Source organism: Macrobrachium nipponense, chromosome 30 (genome assembly GCF_015104395.2).
Source record: "Macrobrachium nipponense isolate FS-2020 chromosome 30, ASM1510439v2, whole genome shotgun sequence".
Lineage (NCBI taxonomy): Eukaryota > Metazoa > Arthropoda > Malacostraca > Decapoda > Palaemonidae > Macrobrachium > Macrobrachium nipponense.
This window is the reverse complement of record NC_087218.1, coordinates 55,179,925-55,204,176: the sequence shown is the minus strand read 5'-3', so window position 1 is coordinate 55,204,176 and position 24,252 is coordinate 55,179,925. Positions and strand designations below refer to the sequence as shown.

General features: G+C 45.1%; 1 protein-coding gene across 4 annotated transcripts in view; it reads right to left on the bottom strand.

The window, feature by feature from the left end:
* The window catches only part of LOC135202539 (ras-related protein Rab-7a-like), a 49,053-nt gene that overhangs the window by 9,199 nt on the left and 15,602 nt on the right, over positions 1–24,252 (bottom strand). For 3 of the 4 annotated variants that reach the window (XM_064232010.1, XM_064232011.1, XM_064232008.1), the window contains exon 2: positions 5,391–5,576. In XM_064232010.1, the coding sequence (XP_064088080.1) occupies positions 5,391–5,570 (180 nt within the window). In that variant the 5' untranslated portion in view covers positions 5,571–5,576. Of the gene's footprint in view, positions 1–5,390; positions 5,577–6,425; positions 6,450–24,252 lie in introns of those variants that run through there. The other variant, XM_064232009.1, reaches the window with a different exon arrangement.

The following is a 24,252-nucleotide window of genomic DNA, read 5'->3' as shown; positions in this document are numbered from 1 at the left end:
AAAGCGTGTTCTTGGAAACCTCTTTCTTGGTAACCCCAGTGCTAACGAAGAGGCATCGACACTCAGGGCTGAGGTGCCGAGTGCTAACGAAGAGGCTTCGACACTCAGGCCTGAGGTGCCGAGTTCTCTTCAGATAGCGACGTAGCGCCCTCACAGGACAAAGCAGCATCTCATCCGCATCATTATCGGTGAAATCCTTCAGGGAGGGGATCGTGAAGGACTCGAACCGGTCGGCAGGGACCGAAGGATTCTGAGTTTTCGCTACGAAGTTCGGGATGAAATCGAGCATCACGGATCTCCATCCCCTGGAATGCTCAACATTGAAGGAAAGACCATGAAGTTCACCTATTCTCTTCGGCGATGCCAGGGCCAGCAAGAAGAGGGTCTTGAGGGTCAGAGTGGCTCGAAGGGTCTGTGAGTCACTCTTAAGAACGAGAGTCACATCCCACCCTGGGGGCCTGAGTTCCCTGGGTGGGCAAGACCTCTCGAAGCTCTTCATCAGGAGGGAGATCTTGAAAGAAGAGGAGATATCCACACCTCGCAGTTTAAGGACTAAGGCCAGGGCGGCTCTGTAGCCCTTAATTGCAGAGACAGAGAGGAGCTTCTCTCGGCGCAGGAAGACGAGGAAATCCACTACCTGCTGAAGGGGACCACTTCCCCTGGTAGACAGCCACAGAGGACTGTCTAAGGTATCCGGCCATCTCTGTCGCTGCGCTGTGAGAAAAGCCTCTCGCTCGCAAGAGATGGTGGATAGAAGCCAGCCGTGAAGACACAGGGACTCGACGGATCGGTGGTACTGTTCTACGTGTGGCTGGCACAGAAGGTTGTGCCAGGGGGGAATCTCTCTCGGCGCTCCAGCAAGCAGAGCCAGCAGGTCCGGATACCAAAAGGCTTGAGGTCGTTTGGGCGCCACCAGGATCATCCGAAGGTTCGCAGTGATCAGCGCCCTACTGATCACTTTGCGAATCAGACAGAACGGGGGAAAGGCGTAGACGAAGAGGTTGTCCCACGGATGCTGAAGGGCATCCTCTGCGGCTGCCCATGGGTCCGGCACGATCGAGTAGAAAACCTGGAGTTTTCTGTTGTGCAGGGTGGCAAACAGATCCACGACTGGGCGCCCCCACAAGTTGAAAAGCCTTTCTGCCACGTCTGGATGAAGGGACCACTCGGTTCCTATCACCTGATCCCGACGACTGAGCTTGTCGGCTACCACATTCCTCTTGCCTGGAATGTAGCGAGCCGACAACTCTATTGAGTGTGCCGCGGCCCACTCGTGCACCTGCAGCATCAACTGGTGCAGCGGGAGGGACACTAGGACCCCTTGCTTGTTGACGTATGCCACTACTGTGGTGTTGTCGCACATCAACACCACCGAGTGTCCCACCAGACGGTCCCAGAACTCTTGGAGTGTGAGGAACGGTGCCTCGAGCTCCAGGATGTTGATGTGAAGGTGCTTGTCGCGATGGTCCCACACACCTGCAGTCAGCAACTCCTCCAGGTGTGCGCCCCATCCCTCGGTCGATGCGTCCGAGAAGAGAAGCCTCTCGGGGAGGGGGGGGGGATGAAGAGGCACTCCTGTGACGAGGTTCCTTTCGTCCAGCCACCAGGCTAGGTCCTGCCTCACCTCCTCCGTGAGGGACACGGGGAAGAAGGGAGGATCCTTTGCCTGTGACCAACACTCATTTAGTCTCCACTGAAGAGACTGCAGGTGAAGACGACCGTGAGGGACTAGCTTCTCGAGAGACGACAGGTGGCCGATCACGACTTGCCACTGCTGAGCCAGTTGCTCCAGTCGTGACAGGAACTGTCTTACTGCCTCCCTGAACCTGCTGATCCGCGAATCCGCTGCCGTGATGATCGGCATGCCCAGGTACTTCATCCTCTGCTTGGGCAGAGGCTCTGACTTCTCGTGATTCACAACGATTCCTAGATTACGGCAGAATTCGAGGAGTCGATCTCTGTCCTGCAGCAACTGCGAGCGGGAGCCCGCCTAGACTAACCAATCGTCGAGATACCTAGAGGTGTATCCCTACCGAGTGGGCCCAAGCAGACACCAGTGTGAACACCTGTGGGGCGGTTGAGAGACCAAAACAAAGTGCCCTGAAATGGGACACAGTCCCGTCGAGGATGAAGCGGAGGTGCTTCCTGGAGGATTGATGGACGGGTATCTGGAAATACGCGTCCTTCAAATCCACAGAAAGCATGAAGTCGTTCTCCCTGATGGAATCAAGCTCCGACCGTGCTGTTTCCATTGTGAACCGAGTCTGGCAAACGAATCGGTTCAAGAGAGAGAGATCTATCACCAGACGCCAGCCCCCTGAAGACTTCTCCACAAGGAAGAGGTGGCTGTAGAAGCCCGGTGACTGATCCTGAACGATCTCCACAGCTCGTTTGCTCAGCATGGCTTCTACTTCCTGCTGAAGCACCACATCCTTGGTCGAGCCAGGAACATAGGTTTGGAGATGGACCGGGTTGGAGGTGAGGGGTGGCCGAGACTCGAAGGGTAGTAAATATCCCTCCCGAAGGACGTTTACTATCCAGGTCTCGGCACCATAGCGCTGCCATGTTACCCAATGGCTCGCCAGGCAACCCCCCCACTTCCGGCAGCAGGTGAGGGGGAACGCCATCCCTAGCGTTTCCCACCTCTCTTTGACTTCTTCTTACCCGGCCCCCCATCGTGAGAAGGAGGGCTGGTGACGGTCACCCCTAGAAGAAGTTGAAGGCAGAGCCTTTCCTTTGGGCTTCGACGATGCGATCGTCTTGGCCGCAGAGGAAGCGCTAACCAAACTCTTAGGTTTGGCCACAGTAACTCGAGGCTGCCCAGATGCCTTCGAGACTGCCTGGTGTACAAAACGGTCATGTCGTCAGTGCGCCGTCTTTCCACCACAGCGTCCACCATCTCTCCTGGGAAGAGAGATTAGGAGCTCCGCACCAGTCCGTTGCAAAGACCCAGAGCCGCCTCACACCCGGCTGCCCTGGTCACTCGGGTGAGAACCAGCCAGAGAACCAGGTTGGCCCACAGGTTGGCCGTCTGGTGGGCCAGGTAGGCGATAGCCCTACCCACAGACTGGCACAGTCTCACGAAAGCCAGGTCCCCTTCAGGAGTGATGTTCCCTAAGGAGGCTGCGGTTTTCGACACTGTGAGGGACCACAGGTCGAGCCATGAGACTGCTTGGAAGGCTGCCATTGCGGTAGACTCCAAGGCAAGTGCCTCCTGCTGCGAGAACCAGAGGTTCTCCGACAGGAGCTGCGGCAGAGACACCCCCGGAGTTAGCCTGGCTAGCTCCGGGTTAACCTGTTTGGGCAGCAGAGGGTCCTCCGAAAGCACGTAAAAGCACCTCTGTCGCGGTAGAGGTGGAGGATGGAGCTTAGCAGACCTACTGGACCGAAGCGAACCCTCCTGTCCGGAGACGAGAGCGTCCACCTGGCCCAGCACTCTGTCAGCCTAAGCTGATCACGGAAGACCCACCGCTGTCCTGGGTTCCTTCTTAGGTCCCCAGAACGCCTCCAGGCCCGATGTGGGTTCGGTAGGTGGGAGCAGCAATCCTTCTCCGAGGTGGTCGTGCTCACAGATCAGCGCAATTACCTCCGCGAATGACCTCGGGATCTCGGGAGTGACTGCATCCTGTGGAGACGGACCGTCAAGCCCTTCCAACGAGAATGCCTCCCGAGAACCTCCTCCTTCCACAGGAGGAACCATGACAGACCCCTCTTGGTCTCTTCCTACCACTTGCGCGTACGATCTGGTTGGCCGAGGACTGTGCCAGGTTCGTAAGGCGTCGTGGCGGGATCACGAGGGGCGCGCCCTTCGTGATCGCTCCTGATCACCTCACTCTTCCCGGTAAAGCCCGAGGAAGTTGAAGGGATCGGAGAGGCAGACCTGACGCTCCCCCGTGCCCACTGGTGTGCTGAAGGGGCTGCAGGCGATCGTCAACCCACAGTGGCGATCGGTCTGCAGGCCTGGTCGAACGGTTCTCCCAGGGAGAGCGGCTGGACCGAGAACAGCGGCGACGGTCCCTAGCATCAGAAGAGGTGCTGCTGGTTCCCCTCTCCGCCCGGTCCCAGTAGGAGCGGCGGTCAGGGGACCTGCAGAGTCCAATGTCGCGGTGGGAGCGAGGCCTATCCTTACGGCGCGTCACACCGCCTGGACCAGCCGAGGCTGGTTCAGGCGACCGAGGGGACCGCTTCCTTGCCTCAGCCCGCGAGCGGTCTGGGACCGTCGTGTCAACCCTGGGTACCAGCGCGTCGCCGCGAGAGCGATCGCTGGTCTGGTGAGAGTCGCTCGAGCGACTCCCTCCAGTCTTCTGTCCCGTGCCTGGATCCTGGCGTCAAGAGAACTCGGATGCCAGGGTCTTAGCTGTCCGGTCACCCAGGCCAAGACGGTACCTGGCGCCAAGGCAGAACCTCTGGCGCTAGGTGAGAAAGTGCCGGTGCTAGCCAACACTCCTCCGGTCCCCGTCTTCTTCTTCCTTGCGAAAGGAGAGACGGGCCCCGTTCCCGAAGGAACAGGAGGACCGACGTAAGTTCCGGTGGGACGGGGCCTTAGAAGTCTCGGCACGAGACTTCTTAGGGGGGGAGGAGGCAGCCTTCTTCTTTTTCGGCTTGGGGGCCTTAGAAATTGAAGGGGAAGCGGCGACAGGCGACGACGACGAATAAGACGACGACACCTTCCTCCTCTTCCTCTTCCTCAGCACCACCGTCAGGTCTTCCATCCAGGAGCGGGAAGCTCCACACTTACGGCCCCAATACCCTGGCATAGTCTACGGTTGATGGGGGGGGCGGGGGGGATTCTCTGGCTCTTGTTGCATAATTTCCACAATAAAAATGAAAACCAAAACAGACATGCACTTACTTTTGTACTTGCAACACACACAAGTAAAAGAAAAAGTGAGAAAGTCTTCACGCAGTGAAGAAAACCAAGCATACGACAGAAGCGGGCAGAGATACAAAGAGCAGCACGTCCATCCACGAGCGCAGCCGAAAGCAAAGTGACTCCTCGCCTCGCAGCCGAGCGTACCGCTAACTGCCGGACAAGTAGTTAACTACAGAACCCCTTGTTCGAAAAACTTACGACCGGTTCAGCTGTCGCTAAGTACCTTCCTATTGTAAAGGACCAAGGGTTTGTATACCGTATCAGAACAAAACAAATTTACGCCAACGGAGCCAAGCACTGGGATCTATGAGGTCATTCAGCAATGAAAATATTGAAAATTGTTGGGAGAGAGTAGAAAGTACGATGGAAGAAAATAAGAACAGGGGTATAGTAAAAGAAATATAAGGGTCTGCAGCTAAGGGTCGTGGGGACACTAGAAAGAACCTGAAGTAATGGCATTACCCATAAGCAATCTGAATTGTATGTATTGTATAAACAAAAAATCCAAATGACTCACCTGCATAGTAACAAGTCTATCATCAACCATAACTTCTTTGGTGAGGAAATCTGCTCCAATGGTTGCTTTGTATTGGTTGGAGAATTTCTTGTTTACAAACTGGTTCATTAGAGAAGTCTTACCCACACCAGAGTCGCCCAGAATAATTACCTTCAAGAGAATCTTCTTACGAGAAGCCATAATGATCTGAAAATTATTTTAACGACTTTAATCATTCAGAAATACTTTCATGGCCTGACATACAAATCGTAATGTACAAAAGGTTATAATTTTAAGCATATTTCTCTATCCAGCCTACAATTTGAAAGCTCTAGCAAAGTGCTTATAGCATTTATATAAAAAATTCTCTTGGTCATGTTATGTCTACATATATTTCATAAACTTCATAAACAATAAAGTTTAACATACTACTTTCATAAAATAAAAAAATGGCAATGACTGTATAGTTTCACTAATACTATATAACACCTCTTTGCACCTCTAAAAGCAAGGATACTAGAGTACACAAAAAATACTAGAGTCAGCATTATGAGACATGCCATGGCACCATTAGAGACAACTGGCAGTTGTAACCAAAATGAAAAAGCATACTGTAATTATTACCAACTAATGGGAACACAATTTCCAAAATGATTGATGAATAGCATCATTTGTTTATATACGTATACTGTGTTTGGAAGGTATATTTTGGCAGCAGCTAACTTTTATTTTTGTGGATCATAATTTGAATTTACTAAAACATACCTGTTAAAAATGAATACATATTATAGTTGCAATTTATAAGAAATACGACTGTACGTACTCTGTTTGTACTGCTGCCCAGCATTCATGGTGTAAAGAGAAAATCTTGGATGCATGGCAATAAGAAAAAATCCTGGATGCAAGCTATCAAGATCAAGCCCAGAATGCATAGTATAAAATTGAAAATTCTGAATATGTAGTATACAGTACAAAGAGGAAATCTTGAACTCATGGTATAAAGAGAAAATCGTGAATGCATGGTATAAAAGAAAACCTTGAATGCATGATTTTTACATTTGACATAGTTCCTGACGTCTCATGTGATGTCACTGTCTCATCCTTGATGATGGTGTTAGATTACAACTGCTTCGTGGCTTTCGTAGTACATATGCTCTTACCAAAGAAAAAAAAATTGAGAGTTGAGTATCTTTGTGTACTCTAGTATTTTTGCCTATATCTAAGCTTATTCACAGAAACTTATTCACAGAAACTAAGTTGCAACCAAGTTCTGAATTCCAAATTAACATTGACTTTTGAAAACTAGTTCTATGAATATATTCTTTCTGATCGATAAAGGGGCTTTCAAAATGTTTTTCTATTTCAGTGTCCAAATAATGGGGAAACTATACTCTGTTTATTTTTCATCTGTCCACCAGCGTGTGGTGTTTGCGTATGGTAACACTGCATCCCGGGCTTTAGATAGTTACATTCAGCTTACATTCAACAATAATAATAAACTTATTTCAAATATTAATGGTGTAATTTGCATACTGTAAATTATTAAAACACTTTTCAGTTACAAATGTACACCCAGATATCCTTTTATTTACCTAAAACTTACACATAGCGTAACTATTTAAAGCCCAGGACGCAGTGTTACCATGCAAAAACACCACAGGCGGATGGACAGATGGAAAAAATCAGAGTATAGTATATGAAAAACACCACACAGAACAGGGAAATAAAATCATCAAATATATATACCAGTATGCAAAACACAGTTTTGATAAATTATTAAATCCAGTTCAGTACAGTGCAATTACAGTAATATAAATAATACATTATTTTAATGACAAATTCTACATAAATACTAATTTTCTTCTCAAGTCAACTTCAGTGACTTGCAACAGCTCAATGCAAGTTTCAGATTTTCTGAGATGGGTGTTCTGCATGCAAGCTGTCCTGATTGGATTATGTTCTTCTAAAACTGAATGTCAAGTGTTCAATCATACAATAACAACATTATTACTTGGCTATCACCACCCACTAAAAGTTTATTAATCCCAGCCACACTCAGATTTGATTAAAATCTTAGTTTTGCATTGTTACCCTTTTCCTGATCCCATACACATGGCAGTAAGTAGCAAATGCCTTTGCAATTTCACGTATAGCTAAGTTGTATGCTGCATTTGGATTTAGCTCCTTCAGGAAATCAACGGCTTCCTTGTATCTGTGTTTCAAATAACCAGAAGGATATTTTTACCAGAATACTGTACTCAGAGCCAAATTCCTAACGACTCTCCAAAAATCCTTGCACATCAAAACTAATGGCACAGGCAGCTTCACACCTCAATGGCCTTTACTTGCTTGAACTCAGGGGGGGAAGTTAAAATTTGCAACCCCATTCCCAAAGCTGTGCCCTTGACTTTACACCAGAAATGTCCTGATGGACTGCTGCTTAAAATTAGCAGTAGCTTAGAGAAGTTGAAACATCACATATCGCTGGTATAGAATACAAAATTTAGGCCAAAAGCCCAGCACTAGGACCTATGAGGGCATTCAACGCTGAAAGCGAAATTGAGAGTAAAAAGGTTTGAAAGGTGAACAGGAAGAAAACCTCACATGTGCACTATGAAACAAATGTTAGGAAGGGGTGGAAAATAAGATGGAAGAAAGACAATATGAATGGAGATACAGCATAAGGAACGACAGGAAGGAATGAAAGGGGTTGCAGCAGATACCTCAGCTCTACTGACAGGTGGCTGGCAACTATGTCTCAAACGGGGCACTGTCATCCAAGTCTACTAGTTAAATAATAACCATCTCTGGGATGTTCCGATCTGTAAATCAAGAACACCTCAACTACAAGTTGCCCTTCTCATTACCTCCCAATACTACAATGAAGCTTCCTTAGGTGCACCAAAATTATAACCTTGTCTCTTCTTTCCTAATCACAAGGACATTTAGGCCATGCAAAACAGTCTCAATAAAAAAAGCTATGGAGGTGAAAGGGCTTATTAATTTTATGCATAAGGCCCTTGTACAGATAATTTAGTGAAATATTTGTCTCTAGCACACATCAGTTCTTTGTAAATCACCAAACAGTTAGCAATTCAATTTTGAAAAACTACTTTCTTTACGTTGCCAGAATTCTCACATCTCAAATGCATAGGATATTCTCATTCACTTCTTTCAATGTGCAGAGAATGAAAAAAAAAAATCATAACCCAAGAAACATGTGGGAATTTAACCCCTTTTGACCCAAATCTAATAGTCTTATCCAATAAAGAAATAAATGATGTGGAGTCTCGTAACATGTATAACACAAAAATAAGAGTGTCACTTATGTAAACATGTTATTGTTATAATACAATTAAGTTTGTTCATACTTACCTGGCAGATATATATAGCTGTATTTTCTGAAGTCCGACAGAATTTAAAAATTCGCGGCACACGCAGTGGGCGGCCAGGTGGTAGTACCCATTCCCGCCGCTGGGAGAGGATATCCAGGAACTATTCCCATTCTATTCATACTTATCAGTGCCACTGTCTCCTGAGGGGAGGTGGGTGGGCACTTTAATTATATATATCTGCCAGGTAAGTATGAACAAACTTAATTGTATTATAACAATAACATTTTGTTCATGAACACTTACCCGACAGATATATATATAGCTGAATCCCACCTTCGGATGGTGGGAAGAGACAGAATAGGATTTTAGGGAAACTAAATTAAGTAGATGATATACATCTTGGTTCCCTGACCTGTTAAGCATAGCCGACTTCGTGATTACTGTCACCAAAGTCTGCTCTGCGTTACTAGAGTTGCCAGCGAGGTAGAGACCTGTAATGCTGGTGCGCTCTAGATGATCTGTCAACGGGGGCGTGACCACAATGTGACTAGACCATATGACCATACTTCTGAGGGCACCGAAGCTAAAACCACCACCTGACCTAACCTATCAAAGTTAGTTCCATAACTTCTAGGCTAAGAAAAGGAACGCGCCTCAAGCGACCAAACCCTTCAAAGTTAAAAGCACACCTATCCCTTTTCTATAGGATAGGATTCGTGTTGCTTCCTGCACCCAATAATATATCTACGGATATGTATGGTCCTAGCGACTTACGGATCTGAAATGTCGTCTTCACATCCCAGTCGGGAGTGTGAAGCGAACACAGAGTTGCTTCGCTAAAGCGTGGCACTCAGATTTGTTACTGAGTGTCATGCTCTGTTGAAATGCTTCCGAGGCCGCGCCCTCACCTCTTGGAGCATTCATATTAAGAAAAAAATCTCAAATCTTTATGCAAACATAATGAATGAGACCTCTTAAAAGAACTCCTTGGCTATAATGCCAGGGTGTTCTTGGACATGAACCAGTCTGGTCTTTTTACGGAACACCGCAGATTGTCGGGAGTGTGAAGCGAACCCAGAGTTGCTTCGCTAAAGCGTGACACTCAGGATGTTACTGAGTGTCATGCTCTGTTGAAATGCTTCCGAGGCCAGCGCCCTCACCTCTGAGCATTGATATTAAGAAAAAATCTCAAATCTTTATGCAAAAAAAGCATAATGAATGAGACCTCTTAAAAGAACTCCTTGGCTATAATGCCAGGGTGTTCTTGGACATGAACCAGTTTGGTCTTTTTACGGAACACCGCAGATTGTCCGTGACCTTGACTTTCTATAGTTTTATCAAGATAAAACTTGAGAGACCCTACAGGGCACAGGACTCTCTAATGCCCTTGCCCAATAATTTGTGCCATACCCTTGTCTCCAAGCCTTCGGGTCAAGGGTTAGACAGTTTTCGTTCTTATCAAGAACGGAAGGCTTAGAGGACAGACCGTCATTATGTTACTTTTTCTAAAGCCAAAACCACACCTCTGATGATGGCTGAAAAACCATCACTAACCATCCTTGCCGTGGCCTTAGAAGGCGGTTAGAATATAGCCTTTCTGGTCAAGTGTATTAAGTTCGCAGAAAGGATAGGTTCGAAATGCTTTTTGGCATCAGAAACTCAGACTACGTCTAAGTTCCATGCCGGAACCTTTGATCCAGAGAATTTCAAGATCTCCACAGACCTCAAAAGATCGTGAAGCTTTGTTGTTTTGACAGAACCGGATCTCTGAGCCTAGAGGCCGTCAACAACATATTTGCATATTCTACAATAGTTAGGACTTCTATCTTTATCTCATACTTTCATACGGAAAGATAGAACCATACGAAATTCACAGAGGTCGAGGTGGAGGAACAGTCATTTCCCTTCACTATCTCCAGAAACGGCCCCCTCCGATTGAAAACTGAAAATAGGCAGCACTGCTTTGTCTTGGCCAAGAGACTGCTAATAATCTTGAAGATCTTATCGCTTCTCGATAGTCTGAACGCCTTCAGACTCAGAGGAGAGATATTAGATACTTCACTAAGTGACGATGTTAGATTACACAGATTCTCTCGGGAAGGGTCTTTGGACAATTCTCTGAATTACCTGACCTCTGTGAATCCAACCTCTTAGAGGCCAACATGTGGCGACTAAAGCTAATCCTCTAGGATCATGAATAAGGGAACAACTTAAGAGGAAGCTCCTTCGTCTTCATATTACGAAAAACTTAACGAAAGGACGCCCTCAGTCTCTCCTCACTTTCGACATACTTCTAAGTGAGGATTACTCAGACGTCAGTAGTTGTTGCCTTCGATCGAGAAGCACCCCCACGGACGTGCACTAGTTTAACGAACCTCTTGAGGATCGTTACGTTCCGTGCCCAAGCCCATAACCAATTCTCTCTTCTCGAGCTATGAGAGATCTGAGAAATTATCCGAGATGATTTGGGCCACTCGATCCAACCTCACCCTTCGAGGAAAACTGGAGAGCCGACCAATTTGGCTTCCAATTCAGACAATGTGCCAGAACATCTGTTCTCTGTTCGGATGTCTGGCACCCTCTCGCTATCACCTGAGGTGATCCTCAAGCCGTTGAGAGAAATTAGAATTACAAGATCTTTTGATGTTATTCCAATTTCTTCGTGAGGAAAATTTGTAGAGGTCTGAATTGCTGTTTATTCAGGGAAAACAAGCTTCTCCAGCGAGGAATGGTCCCCAGCAAACTCATCCATTCCCTCAGTCAGCCTGCTTCCTTCCCTAAATAAGGCTGCGCTTTTTGCATAAGCAGGAGAGCATTATGATAGTACTATGCCGCGGTAGATTCGTACAAGAATGTTACCCGTGCGGTAAAACCCGCACCTAACAAGTATAAGAGATATCTTGTTGAAATTTTCTAAGTAAACGGCAGGTATGATCATTCAAGATTACTAGAAATTTCCTCAACCCGAGGCTAAAATCCATGATTGTAGGGCAGAGAGACGGTTTATTAAGCCATTCCCGCAAGGGAGGAGAGACGTAACCAACCGCGCATGACACGAGCTAGCCGGTACTGCGTAGATCACACTCACAGTAACAGCAGCCTTGATCATCGTCTCGCACTATGTGCCTGAGTTGCCAGCTACTCCTTTTACGAAGGGATAGGTATGAAATTATCGAGCAAAAGGAACTCTCAAGCAGGCATATTTAAACGAAACAAAATTCGCTAAACAAGAAGCTGAGTTGGTGTTGCAGTTCAATTAGAATACTTCTCGTCTAAGTCGCAATCCGTAGAATAACTAGGATATGCGCCTACCCCTCGGACAATTCAACTGTTTAGTAGAATCATGTCGCGAGGTTAATATACGTAGTATATTTATAGTATTCTGAACAACGATCTCCATCCTAAATTCTTTCCTTCAAGAAAAAAAAAAAAAAAAAAAAAAAAAAAAAAAAAAAAAAAGGATTGGAGATCGACCACCTTCGATCTCTATCAAAAAGAGTGAAGGAGAAGTCTTCCTCGAAGAAAAGCTTCAATGGTGAACAGAATACTATCTGCCTGAGTTGCCAGCTACTCCCTTTACGAAGGAATAGGTATGATATTATCGAGCAAAAGGAAACTCTCAAGCAGGCCTATTTAAACGAAACAGAATTCGCTAAATACAGAAGCTGAGTTGGTGTTGCGTAACAATACCTGAAGAGTTGTTCTTACTCCGAAACTCTTGGAAGGTTGAAGGGAGTGTCAAATAAATACATTAGAACAACAGTTCTTTCGGCTTCTATCCGCAGAGGTAAATACGATATGCGTATATGACTTGACCCATGCGTTAGCAAAATGACGCAAAGTTTGAACATCGAATTCTCTACTACATCTTTCCTCGACGAGGAACGAGAGAAAGAAAGGAAAACGACTGTCACGTTCTAATGAACGAGACTTTTAAAAGAAACTCTTGACTCTTTCCCAAGACTCATTTCCAAGAAAAGGGAGAATATTTCGAATAGAGATCATCAAGAGAGAACCGAGGATCGAAAAAAGACCGTTCAATGTTCTTATGATATTGGACAAAAGACTTCCTGGATAGTCTACAAGTCTTTCTCTTAACCCCGGGATGAGCCTCTGAAAAATGAATGAGAGCTCTTCCGAAATTTGTTAATGAGTTTATCCGCTTAAAACGATAAAGAAAAAACGTTAAAAAACTATGTCAATGAGAACTACCCCATTTATGAGGGGTCCCCCACTTAAATGACAATGGGGAAAACGTCCTGACTTGACAAAACTATTAGCACTTTGCTAATAGGGGAAAACCCTTTAACATGACCGAAAGTCACCCAGGAATCCAAGTATATAATCTTCCCGATTCTCAAAGAAATCGATGAGAGGGAAAGAGAGATCGAAGAAAAAATTCGGGTATGTCTCTCCGCTAACTCCGAATCCTTTTTAAAAATTTCTGTAAAGAAATGTCCTCAACAGCAAATAAGACGCCTTCAACAAGTCTTTTCTCTCGCAAAGCGTCCTGCCGAGCTTCCACCGAAGCGTCCTGGCGAATGTCCACAAAAGCGTCCTGCTGAGCGTCCTCAAAAGCGTGCTGGAAAGCGTCCTGCTGAGCGTCCTCAAAAGCGTCCTCAAAAGCGTCCTGGAAAGCGTCCTCAAAAAACGTCCTGCTTAGCTACGAGCGTGTCTGAGCAGAGAACACCAAGTCTTCTTGAACGACGTTTCAGAGAGGAACTCGTTGAGCGCCTTGATGCATGCAAGGCCCGCCAAGAGGCGTCCCCCCTGGTCGAGCGACCTTGCCAACATCTCAATGTTATGACGAACCGCGTTTTTGCGTATATGACATTGAATATTTTTAAGGGACGTCCTCATGCGAATCATATGGAGAGCCGCACGATGTCCTGAAGAGTGTGAACACTAAAGGAAGACGTATGGCTTCGTCTTCCGCAAGGTGCTTGCCGAGCGTCCTGGAGAACACCTTCCTTGTCTCTTAATGCTTATAGGACGTCGAGCACCTCCAAACGCTTCCTCACGTTCTAAATTGCCCTTCTTATGCCGACCAGAGACATAAGTTTGTTGAACTGTGCAAAGCAGCTTGCCGGCCGTCAAACTTATCAGCTTGCTTTTTCGAAGTTAAAGCGAACGTTACATAACGTATACGGAGCGCCATGAGGAGAGAGACGAAAATGTCTTGATTACCAAATTCTTTTGGAATGCTAGCGAGGTTTGAAACAGCTCTAACTTCATGAGCGTTCACTCGCAGGAGGCTCAAATCACTCTTCTGGCAAGATGAATGAACCTCCTTAATAATGTATAAGAGATATATACATGAGCGTTCATATACATGAGCGTTCACTCGCAGGAGGATAAAAAATCACTCTTTGGCAAGATGAAATGAAGCCTCTTTAATAATGATAAATGATGTATACATGACCGCGGTCATCGCAAGGATTAAGGGAGGCTCAAAATCACTCTTCTGGCAAGATGAATGGCAAAGAGCTCCATAATAATGTATAAATGATATATGCTTTATGAGCGTTCACCCCGCAGGAGGCTCAAATCATCTCTTGCGGGCAAGATGAATGAGCCTCCTTAAATGTCCCTTAGAAAAAGAGCCAGTGCATTCTTCTAAAGGGAAAATGTGGTCTCTTTTTACTTTTTCATCCTCTCGTGACGAGAGAGAGGACGTGAAGCGTCCTCTCTCTCAAGCTTCTTTAGGGGGCGCGAGTCCTCCGAGACTCCAAACCCCCTGTGTGGGGAGGACGCCTCGGAGGAAGAGAAGCAATCCTTCAAGATTCGTGCACGATCTTTAGCAGCCTGGGAAGCTCAACAGGTTCTGCCGAAGGGACGCCAGATCGGTGGGGAGCCCCCGTAAAACCCTCTTGCGGCTTTCGACATCGCCCTCTCCTGAGTCATGGGAGTCCGACAGAGGTCCAGGCCTAGAGGCATTATGGGGCCGATCTGACGCCCCTCCACAACACAAGGGGCACTACACTTCACAACACTGATTGGAGAGCGAGCACTTTAGTCTAAGATTACTTGATGTAATCCTCTAGCAGACAACTTCTTCTAGGCCCGTAAGCCATACCACAGGGTTAGGCAAAATAAAATCTACAGGAGGTTAGAAGGTTCATTATTTCTAACTTCTGTTTACTATGGAGGAAAAACTCCTGATTTAACTAACGCTCTAAAAAGCGTAAATGAATCCTCCTTCTTCCGTAATCAGTCACACATTACACTAATTACCTTATGCAAAGAAAACATGTAAACGTCATATATACTAAGCGAGTGTCTACCGAAAGTTCCGGTAGCCTCACCTTACCGTGCAGACAACAAAGTCTGAAACTAGGCTAACTAGCTTCAGACATCAAATGCAATGAAAAAATTTACGATAGCGTATGCCTAGCCACAAATCCAAGTTAATAATCGAAAAAGAATAATTAGGATACTTAAGTGGCTAATGAAGTTTTTCAAAATCCTAGGCGGAGGTCTGTAAACAGTTGTTTACCGACCGGCGACAGAAAAAAATATGAATAGAAAATGGGAATAGTTCCTGATATCCGCCTCCCAGCGGCGGGAACAATGGGTACTACCACCTGGCCGCCCACTGCGTGTGCCGCGAATTTTTAAATTCTGTCGGACTTCAGAAAATACAGCTATATATATATCTGTCGGGTAAGTTCATGAACAAATGAATATTTTCTGGCAAATCAATTAAGAATAATTTGCTATTTTCCTCATTAAATTACAAGGTGTGACTTCACACCCTCAAAATAGACCCAGTGCTTGCAAGATGAACTAGAATTACTCTGAAAACATGATTATTCCAGATACTGGGAGACAGCAGAAATGAAATTTCTGGAAACTATCCAGTCCCAAAGTTGTCCACTGGTGAGGGGTTAAATACCTCAGTGTTATAACACAGGCAGAAAAAAGTCACTTTACCAATGGCAAAAGGATGATCAATAGTATGTAGGTTTCATCACTAAACAGACAATAATCAATGGTGGGTTTAACCACTAACATAAAAAATGACCCTTGTTCAGAGAGCCTTTTTAAATGGGGATGTGGTTAATATGTATAGCAGTATATTTAGACTAAGTTCTCTTCTACATTTTTCTTGACTGTCTAAATTCTAGCATTTACTTCACTTGAGTGTAAGTTCTCTGGCAGGGACATTGAAGTTTTTGCAAAGTACTGAAAGCTTATCATCCTGAATTACTAAGTTTCTCCATATCTGAGAGTTTTTCATGATTTCACATTGAACAGAAATGTTCAGTTGACACATTACAAGTCCACAATGGGAAACTATAATCTTGGGTTAGGGTAGGAGTATTGGGGATGAACAGGGACTGCCCCTTCATTTATCAGATACCTAAAAGTGCAACCTACAGCCAAAACGGGATCAAGCATCCTAGGTTACATTGTCATGAATACTAAGTTGGGATAAATCACTAAACACTATAACTGTGCCTACATTAGACGGGAGGGGGCAGTTTCATAATTAACCACTTTTGGCTGGACATAGCTCTAAGTTAGGGTAGGATGTATTCAAATATCTGTTTCCCTCATCCAAAATTATTATTTCCCTCAAAACAACTTTTTCATATTAATTACAAGTCACTATCAGAAGAGGAATAATTTTTAAAAGTTATCTTGACATTAATATGACATGATATTCCTTTTCCATTTAGTTAGGTATGTGGGGGTAGCTTACCCAAAAAAAAAAAAAAAAAAAAAAAAAAAACTTCACACAATGTAATACTGACTGGCCTCTCTTTGAACATCCATCAGTACGTATATGATAGCAGGAATTATTTGTTAATTTGCAACAGTTCCAACTTAATCTACAATATTTTTAGTGTTATAGATGCATCTGGCATGAAAAATTATAAACTTTGTCTCTGAACATTTTTGGGGGAAATCCAACATATCCAAGATACGAAGATATGAATGTACAGTCAAACCTCGGCTTCTGTACATCTCTCTTTTCGTACGTTAAGGTTTTGGGAGACTTTTTTTCTACTAAATTTTATCACGTTATTCGTATGTTTCAGCAGTTTTTGTACACTCGGAAACACTCCATCAGGGGCCCCATGTCGAGTGCCCAATCAAAGCATCCTATCTCCTTTTGTGACCCATTCTGCTTGTGTTCATTGTTTTTATGCTTTTTGTTCTTTTTTTTTTATCAAGTTCAACTGCTATATAAGCAATCATAGAGCCAAAGAAAGTTCCAAGTGCTACCCCTCCTGTAAAAAAGGAGAGAAACACGTTATAATTTAAGTGTTTTGGAGGAAGTTCCATGCCGGTCTCAGTGAGAAAGTGCCTACAAAAAGTGCTGCTGTTAGTGAATTTAGGCCAGCAGAGGCTGGTTTAAAGAAATGCCAGAATCAAATGTCTCTGGACAGTTTTGTTGTACGAAATGGGTCCGGTAACACTTAAGCTAATCCTAATGCCAGTAAAAAACAAAGAGGGGAAGTAACCTCAGATAGTGACAGTAAACCACAAAGAGAAGTAACCCCAGATAGGTCCTTGATACCATAAGTCCTTCTGGAGAAAGATTCCCCTTCTAAACAATAACCTCTCCTCTCCACTCTTCATTTTTCATACACTAACAAGTGTTTTCCATAAAGGGTAAGAGTGATGATAAATGTTCATTTATTAAATTCATTACTCATTTATACTTATTTCTCATTGTTTTCTGTATCTGTTTATTCCTTATAAAATGTATTTAAAAAATATTTTGGGGGGTCTGGAGCACATTAACTGTGTTTACATTATTTCTTATGGGAATTATTGTTTCAGTTTTCATACGTTTCAGATTTCAAATGAGGTTCCGGAACGGATGAGGTTCCACTGTATACTATATAATCACCATCCTCAGAATATTTCTAAATGTTTTTGTTTACTTTAACACTGACACAGTCTGTGCTTTAATGCGAGTTTGCTTTTCCTTAAAGTTGTATTGTGGTTCTGATATGAGTTTTTCCTTAAAATTGCATTGTGGGTAGTTACGTCCCATATCTAGGAGTCACATGACCAGGGGAAAATTTTACAGGTGTCAGACAGTTTCTCTTGTCATTTCATTCAGTCTTTCATGGAGAGAAGTTATGTCCAGTCTGTGTTCCTCCTGTAATTTTGATTATTTTCAGTTAATTCATCATCTTTATGAATATGAACTGCAATGCATTGATTATTTAAGGTAACATGGAGTGTTGCATGTAACAGTAGAATGTTTCAAGTGTAGTAAATGACAATATATAAATTTGTTTATGATAAAGGAAGTGGCTATTGGTAAGGTAATTGCTAACCTCCTGTAACCCCTGTGGCTAGTGTGTGCAGCATAAATATTACCACTTGCCAGTATATAGGAGATTGCCAAGAGATTGCGGATAAAGCGCAAAGACTATGCAGCCACCCCCTTACTGAAAGCAGATGTTAAAAAAATGAAATTTTCATTATTAAAATGAAGTTTTATTGTATACTTACCGAACAATTATAGAGCCGTGATTTCCCACGAGAAGGCAGGGTACTAAAATTCAAATTTAGCGCGCGGGTCGGCGTCGCCAACACTGGTGGTGATGACGTTCATCTCCCTCCACTCGCGGGAGAACCAGGTACAACTGCCCAGGTGAATCCAATTCTTTCTGCCCGTCCGTCCACCTAAGGGGAGGAGGGTGGGTTATAATCATAATTGTTCGGTAAGTATACAATAAAACTTCATTTTAATAATGAAAATTTCATTTTTATTGTAGTGTCTTACCGAACAATTATAGAGCTGATTACACATTTATGGGAAGGTGGGATTCAGTGGACCACTAGTATTTTTAAATGGTTACATTTATTGCAATACCAGTAAACACTCAAGGTGTCTGTTGTACCTTACCTTGTAACGAGAGCTACCAGCAGACTGTTACTGCCTCTGGTCGGTGCTCTTCTTACTATTGTAGAGGAATTGGAATTTGACCAAAGTTAGCCTCTACAGGAGTGGAATCCTTCCGTAGTTCAAGCGAGTCAAGGCTGACTGACGGAGGATAGTAACAACAAAGATTGCCCTGCCCTGGGCTAAGACCAGAAATTCAATCATACAAAACATTTGTCACCAACACCAGATTTAAAACCATATATACCAACCATTGTAAAATCTGACCTAACAGACTGGTGAGTATCCCAGGTACTCAGTACCCCCAGCTTCCTTGAAACTCGACAACCTATTCAAGGTGAAAAGTTAGCATAGAGGTGACGACCCCTGTGCCGTTTCTCCCAACACCATGCCAGAAACCGCCACGGCCGGACCTAACGTTTTACAATTCTCGAAAACCGTTTCTATCTCTTTGAGATAATGACTCAAAAAACAAAAACCGAATTCGATCTCCAGAACGTGCTCTGAAGAATCGAAGCTAAAGATAAATTCTTTCTAAATGCTAAAGAAGTTGCCACTGCTCTAACCTCGTGAGCTTTAACTCTCAGAACGGAAAGATTGTCGTTCTCGGACTGCGAGTGAGCTTCCCTGATAAGCTCTCTAATAAAGAACGATATAGCATTCTTAGAAAGAGGACGAGAGGGATTTTGAACCGAGGTCCAGAGCCTTAGAAGATTGTCCTCTAATACCCTTAGTGGCAAACAGATACTGCTTAATAGCCCTGACTGGACATAAGAGCCTTTCCTCCTCCTCATGTCCAACCAAATCAGATAAGTTCCTTACCACAAAACTCCGGCCAAGGATTAGAAGGATTCTCATTTTTGGCTAGAAAGGTCAAGATACCGAAATACAGCATTGCCTTGAGAGAAACCGACTCTTTTGTCTATAGCGTGCAATCGCTGACACGCTTAGCAGAAGCTAGTGCAATAAGAAAGAGTGCCTTCTTAGTCCACGTTCCTGAGTGAAGCCGACTTCAAAGGCTCAAACGGTGGCCCCATGAGGAACTTACGCACCACATCTAAGTTTCCAAGCCACTGTATCTTGCGGGAGCTTAGTGGTTTCGAAAGACCTAATGAGGTCCGACAGATCGTGAATTGGAGAGGAAATATCCAAACCTCGATGTCGAAAAACCGAAGAGAGCATGGCTCTATATCCTCTGATCGTCGAAGGAGCCAGTTTCTTAGAGTTCCTAAGAAATATAAGAAAATCTGCTATTTCTGTTAAAGAGGTCGCAGAAGTAGAGACTTTAGCACTTCTACACCACCTCTCTGAAGATTCTCCACTTCCCTTGATAGAGTTTGTTAGAAGACTCTCTCCTACAACGAGCGATAGCTTCTGCAGCTCTTCTTGAAAATCCTTTCGCTCTGACAAGATTCCGGACAGTCTGAACCCTGTCAGAGCTAGAGCGGACAAGTTTTGGTGGAACCTCTTGAAGTGAGGTTGTTTGAGAAGCCACTTCTCTGGAGGAAGAAGTCTGGGGAAGTCTACTAACAACTGGAGAAGGTCCGGGAACCACTCTTTCCTGGGCCAAAAGGGAGCGATTAACGTTAGCGTTACATTGCTGTGCGATATGAACTTGTTCAGCACCTCTCTATTAGACCGAACGGAGGGAATGCATAAGCTTCCAGACCCGACCAATCCAACAGCATTGCGTCCACCGACCAAGCTAGAGGATCTGGGACTGGCAAACAAAAGAGAGGAAGACGGTTGTTCCTTGATGTCGCGAACAGGTCTATTGACGGTCGTCCCCAAAGGCGCCAAAATTTCTGACAAATCTTGTTGTCCAAAGTCCACTCCAGAGGTAACACTTGCTGTTGACGACTTAACTCGTCCGCCAGGACGTTCATCTTTCCCGGAACAAATCTCGGGACTAGCTGAACCTTCGCTTCGTTTGACCACAGGAGGAGATCCTTGGCTACTTCGTACAGAGAGAAAGACTGAGTCCCCCCCTGTTTCGCACGTACGAGAGAGCCGTGGAGTTGTCGGAATGCACTGCACTACTCGACCTTCTACTAAGCTCCGAAAACTGTCTGAGCCCCAAGAAAATTGCTAACAGTTCCTTTACATTTCATGTTGGAACTTCTTCTCCTTCTCCGACCAAGCTCCTGAAGTCCGTTGATTTCCCAGTAGGGCGTCCCCAACCTGTGTTCGATGCGTCGGAAAAGAACTGTAGGTTCGGGAGGAATGGGTGGTAAATCTAACCCTTCTTCCAACCTTGCTCGAGAGAGCCACCACCTTAGGTCCTCTTTTATTTGATCTGTGACAGGAAAGGTAATCGAGTCTGGTTGTGTCCTCCTGCACCAAAAGGCTCTCAGGAAAAACTGCAGAGGTCTCATGTGCAGTCTTCCCAACGTCACAAATTTCTCCACTGACGTCAATTTGCCCAGGAGCCTCATCCACTGATTGGCAGAACTTACCTTTTTGTCCAAGAACTCCTGAACTGTCTCCAGACAGCCTTGAACCCTCTTCGGGGACAGAAAAGCCCGAAAAACTTGAGCATTCAGAATCATCCCCCAAATAAAGGATGCTCTGAGATGGAACCAACTGGGACTTCTGTTTGTGACCAGAATTCCCTAAACTTTCTGGCAAGATCCAGAGTTGTTCCAAGGTCCTTCATGCACGACCTCTCTGATTCCGACCGGAGAAGCCAATCGTCCAGATAGAGGGAGATTCTTACTCCCTAATATTGTGCGCCAGCTTCCTATCGGGGATAGAACCCTGGTGAAAACTTTGAGGAGCGGTCGCTAGTCCGAAGCAAAGCGCCCGAAACTGAAACACCTTGCCTTCGAACATGAACCTCAGGTACTTCCGAGATTCGCGATGTATCGGAATGTGAAAATAAGCGTCTTGCATGTCCAGAGAGACCATCCAATCCCCCTGTCTGATGGACTCCAGAACGACCGAGTGGTCTCCATATGAAATTTGTTTTCTGGACATGCAAGTTCAGGGCGCTCACATCCAAAACCGGCCTCCAGCCCCCACCCCCTGATGACTTGGGAAACTACAAAAAGGCGATTGTAAAAGCTGGAGGAAAAATCCCCTTCTATCTGTTCTATCGCTTCTTTGAGAACAAGCGCTTCCACTTCTGCGGCTAGCGCCAGAAATTTGTCTGAGCCCGGAGAGTATGCCTGGAATGGAATTGCACAGGTGAGAGCGAGGGAGTGAAACGAGAGGAATACGATAGCCGAACTTGAGTACTTGCACTACCCAGGCTTCTGCTCCTCTGTTTTCCCATTCCTCCAAAACAGCGCCAGCCTGGCTCCCACTGATGCATGAAGAACCGAGCTTTCATTTGGAAGGTTTGTTAACCTTGGCCGAGGCCTTAGACTGAGGTCGCAAATTCGACTTCGGCCCGAAAGAATCGCTTGGGTTTTCTCCCTCGAAAAGGCGCTTGGGTCAGAGGAGAAACCGAAGGAACAGTCTCCACAGGAGCTTTAGGTCTCTTAGTAGACTGTGCCAGTAAATCCGAAGTAGATTTCTTATCTAGCGCAGACGAAATTGACAACACTACATCGTCTGGAAAGAGGTTATCTTTACACAAAAGGAGCAAACAAGAGAGCAGACTTCTGTTGGGAAACGTAACCCTTTTAGAAGCAAAGGAGCACCAAAGTTGCCTTTCTTAAGGGTACCAAAGGCGATGAGCGAAGCTAACTCATACATCCATCCCTAATGGATTTGTCCGCACAGGACAGAACACCAATCCAATCCTCCGCTAACTCCTGAGAAAGAGAAGGACAGTCTTCGATCTTGGCCGCTAAAGCGCCAATAGTCCAATCAAGGAAGCTAAAGACTTCCAAAAGTTTAAATTGATTCTTTACAACGTGGTCCAACTCAGGCGCTGTAAAGAAAACTTTCGCTGCGGCGAAAGCAGATCTTCTAGAGGAGTCGATTAAACTGGAGAAGTCTCCCGTGGGAGGAGGCAGAAACTCCCAGAGAAGGGAGCTTCCCCTTCCCCAGTTACATAAAACCTATACCTCTTACGAAGCAACTTAGAGGGAGGGTAAGCAAAAAGAGCCTTCCCTAAGTCTCTTTTCATAGACATCCATTTCTCCGTCTCTTTCAACGAATGTCTAACCGCTTTAGATAGAACAAGTTTTGGGAGGAGAGGGTCTGAAGTTTTCCTCCTCATCAAAAAAGTCGAAGTTGGGGAGCGCGGGGCGGGGCCGCTTTCTCAAAATAATCTGGATAAGATACCAGAAGAATCTAAGGAGACGTGAATAACAAGAGAGGTGATGTGAATCCTCCTCCTCTACTTCTTCTTCATTCTCCGATACCGCCGAAGAAGTAGACGGAACTACAACCGGATCTGAAGGTTTCGAACCACCCCTTGGACTCATTTCATCCAGTTGGTTAACATCTCTAACTGCTTGCGCAAAGGCGCCAGAGACGAATCAAAAACAGTTAACGTAGGCTTGGAAGAGCCTAAATGTTCAGCAGGAGGCGGAAAAACTACTTGCGCCTCGCTCGGAGCCGCCGAAATTCGAGGCGAAACAGGCGCATCAGGCGTAACAGACGAAAAAGCGCCTAAAGAAACACCCTTAGAACTGCTAGCTACAGCGCTAAAACCACAATCTCTACTAGTAGATGGAGCCGAAAAAGGCACAGATTGAGGCGACGAACGAGCCGCTAATGGCCGCGGCGCAACCCTACTCTCAGGCTCCTTATACCGCTTGACTGGAGGAGGCGAAGAATCGGCGCCTGAACGCCTCTTTAAGGGACGCGAAACGGGCGAATCTCGCCAAGAGCGCCGCGCGACCGGAGACGAACCGCTTGCCACAAGAAAAAAAGCGAAGCAAAGTCATCCAACCGCACCGACCACCGATGTTCACCGGACGCCGGCAGGAAAAGAAATTGGATTCACCTGGGCAGTTGTACCTGGTTCCTCCCGAGCGAGGGTGGAGGGAGATGAGGGAGGATGACGTCATCACCACCAGTGTTGGCGACGCCGACGCGCTAAATTTGAATTTAGTATCCTGCCGCTCGTGGAAATCACGGCTCTATAATTGTTCGGTAAGACACTACAATAAAATTGACTGTTAAAGTAGCATCACCCTCCAGTACTGTGCCATGTCAATAGTGCTGATCCACTACGTCCAGAATTGTCTCCTTTGTAACCAGTTGGCCTATTTTGACAACAGTTCCAACTCAGTTTTTCTTAAGTAATTATGTATTTGTTTTAATGTTTTGCATGATTATGATAGTAATACATGTGGGAAATGAACGGTTTCTATTAGATGCAGTAGGAGTCTAGAATAACTAAAAAAACACTGTTTTCCCACATGAATTATCATCATAACCATTCAAAACACATAAAACATAAGAAAATGCATAATTATGAAAAAAGAGAGTTGATGGTGTTGTAAAAATTTACTAATTACTTTTCAATAAATTATATACGCATCATGTTTTATGCTTGCTCAGTAATGTGTTGAAATATAAGAAAATCATATTTGGTGATGCTTATGCATTGAAAAAAGATACTATAACTGGATAGTAACTTTATACTATGTGAAAATGTTATTGTTATGATACAATAAAGTTTGTTCATACTTACCTGGCAGATATATATATAGCTGTATCTCCGACGTCCGACAGAATTTCAAAACTCCCGGCACACGCAGTGGGCGGGCCAGGTGGT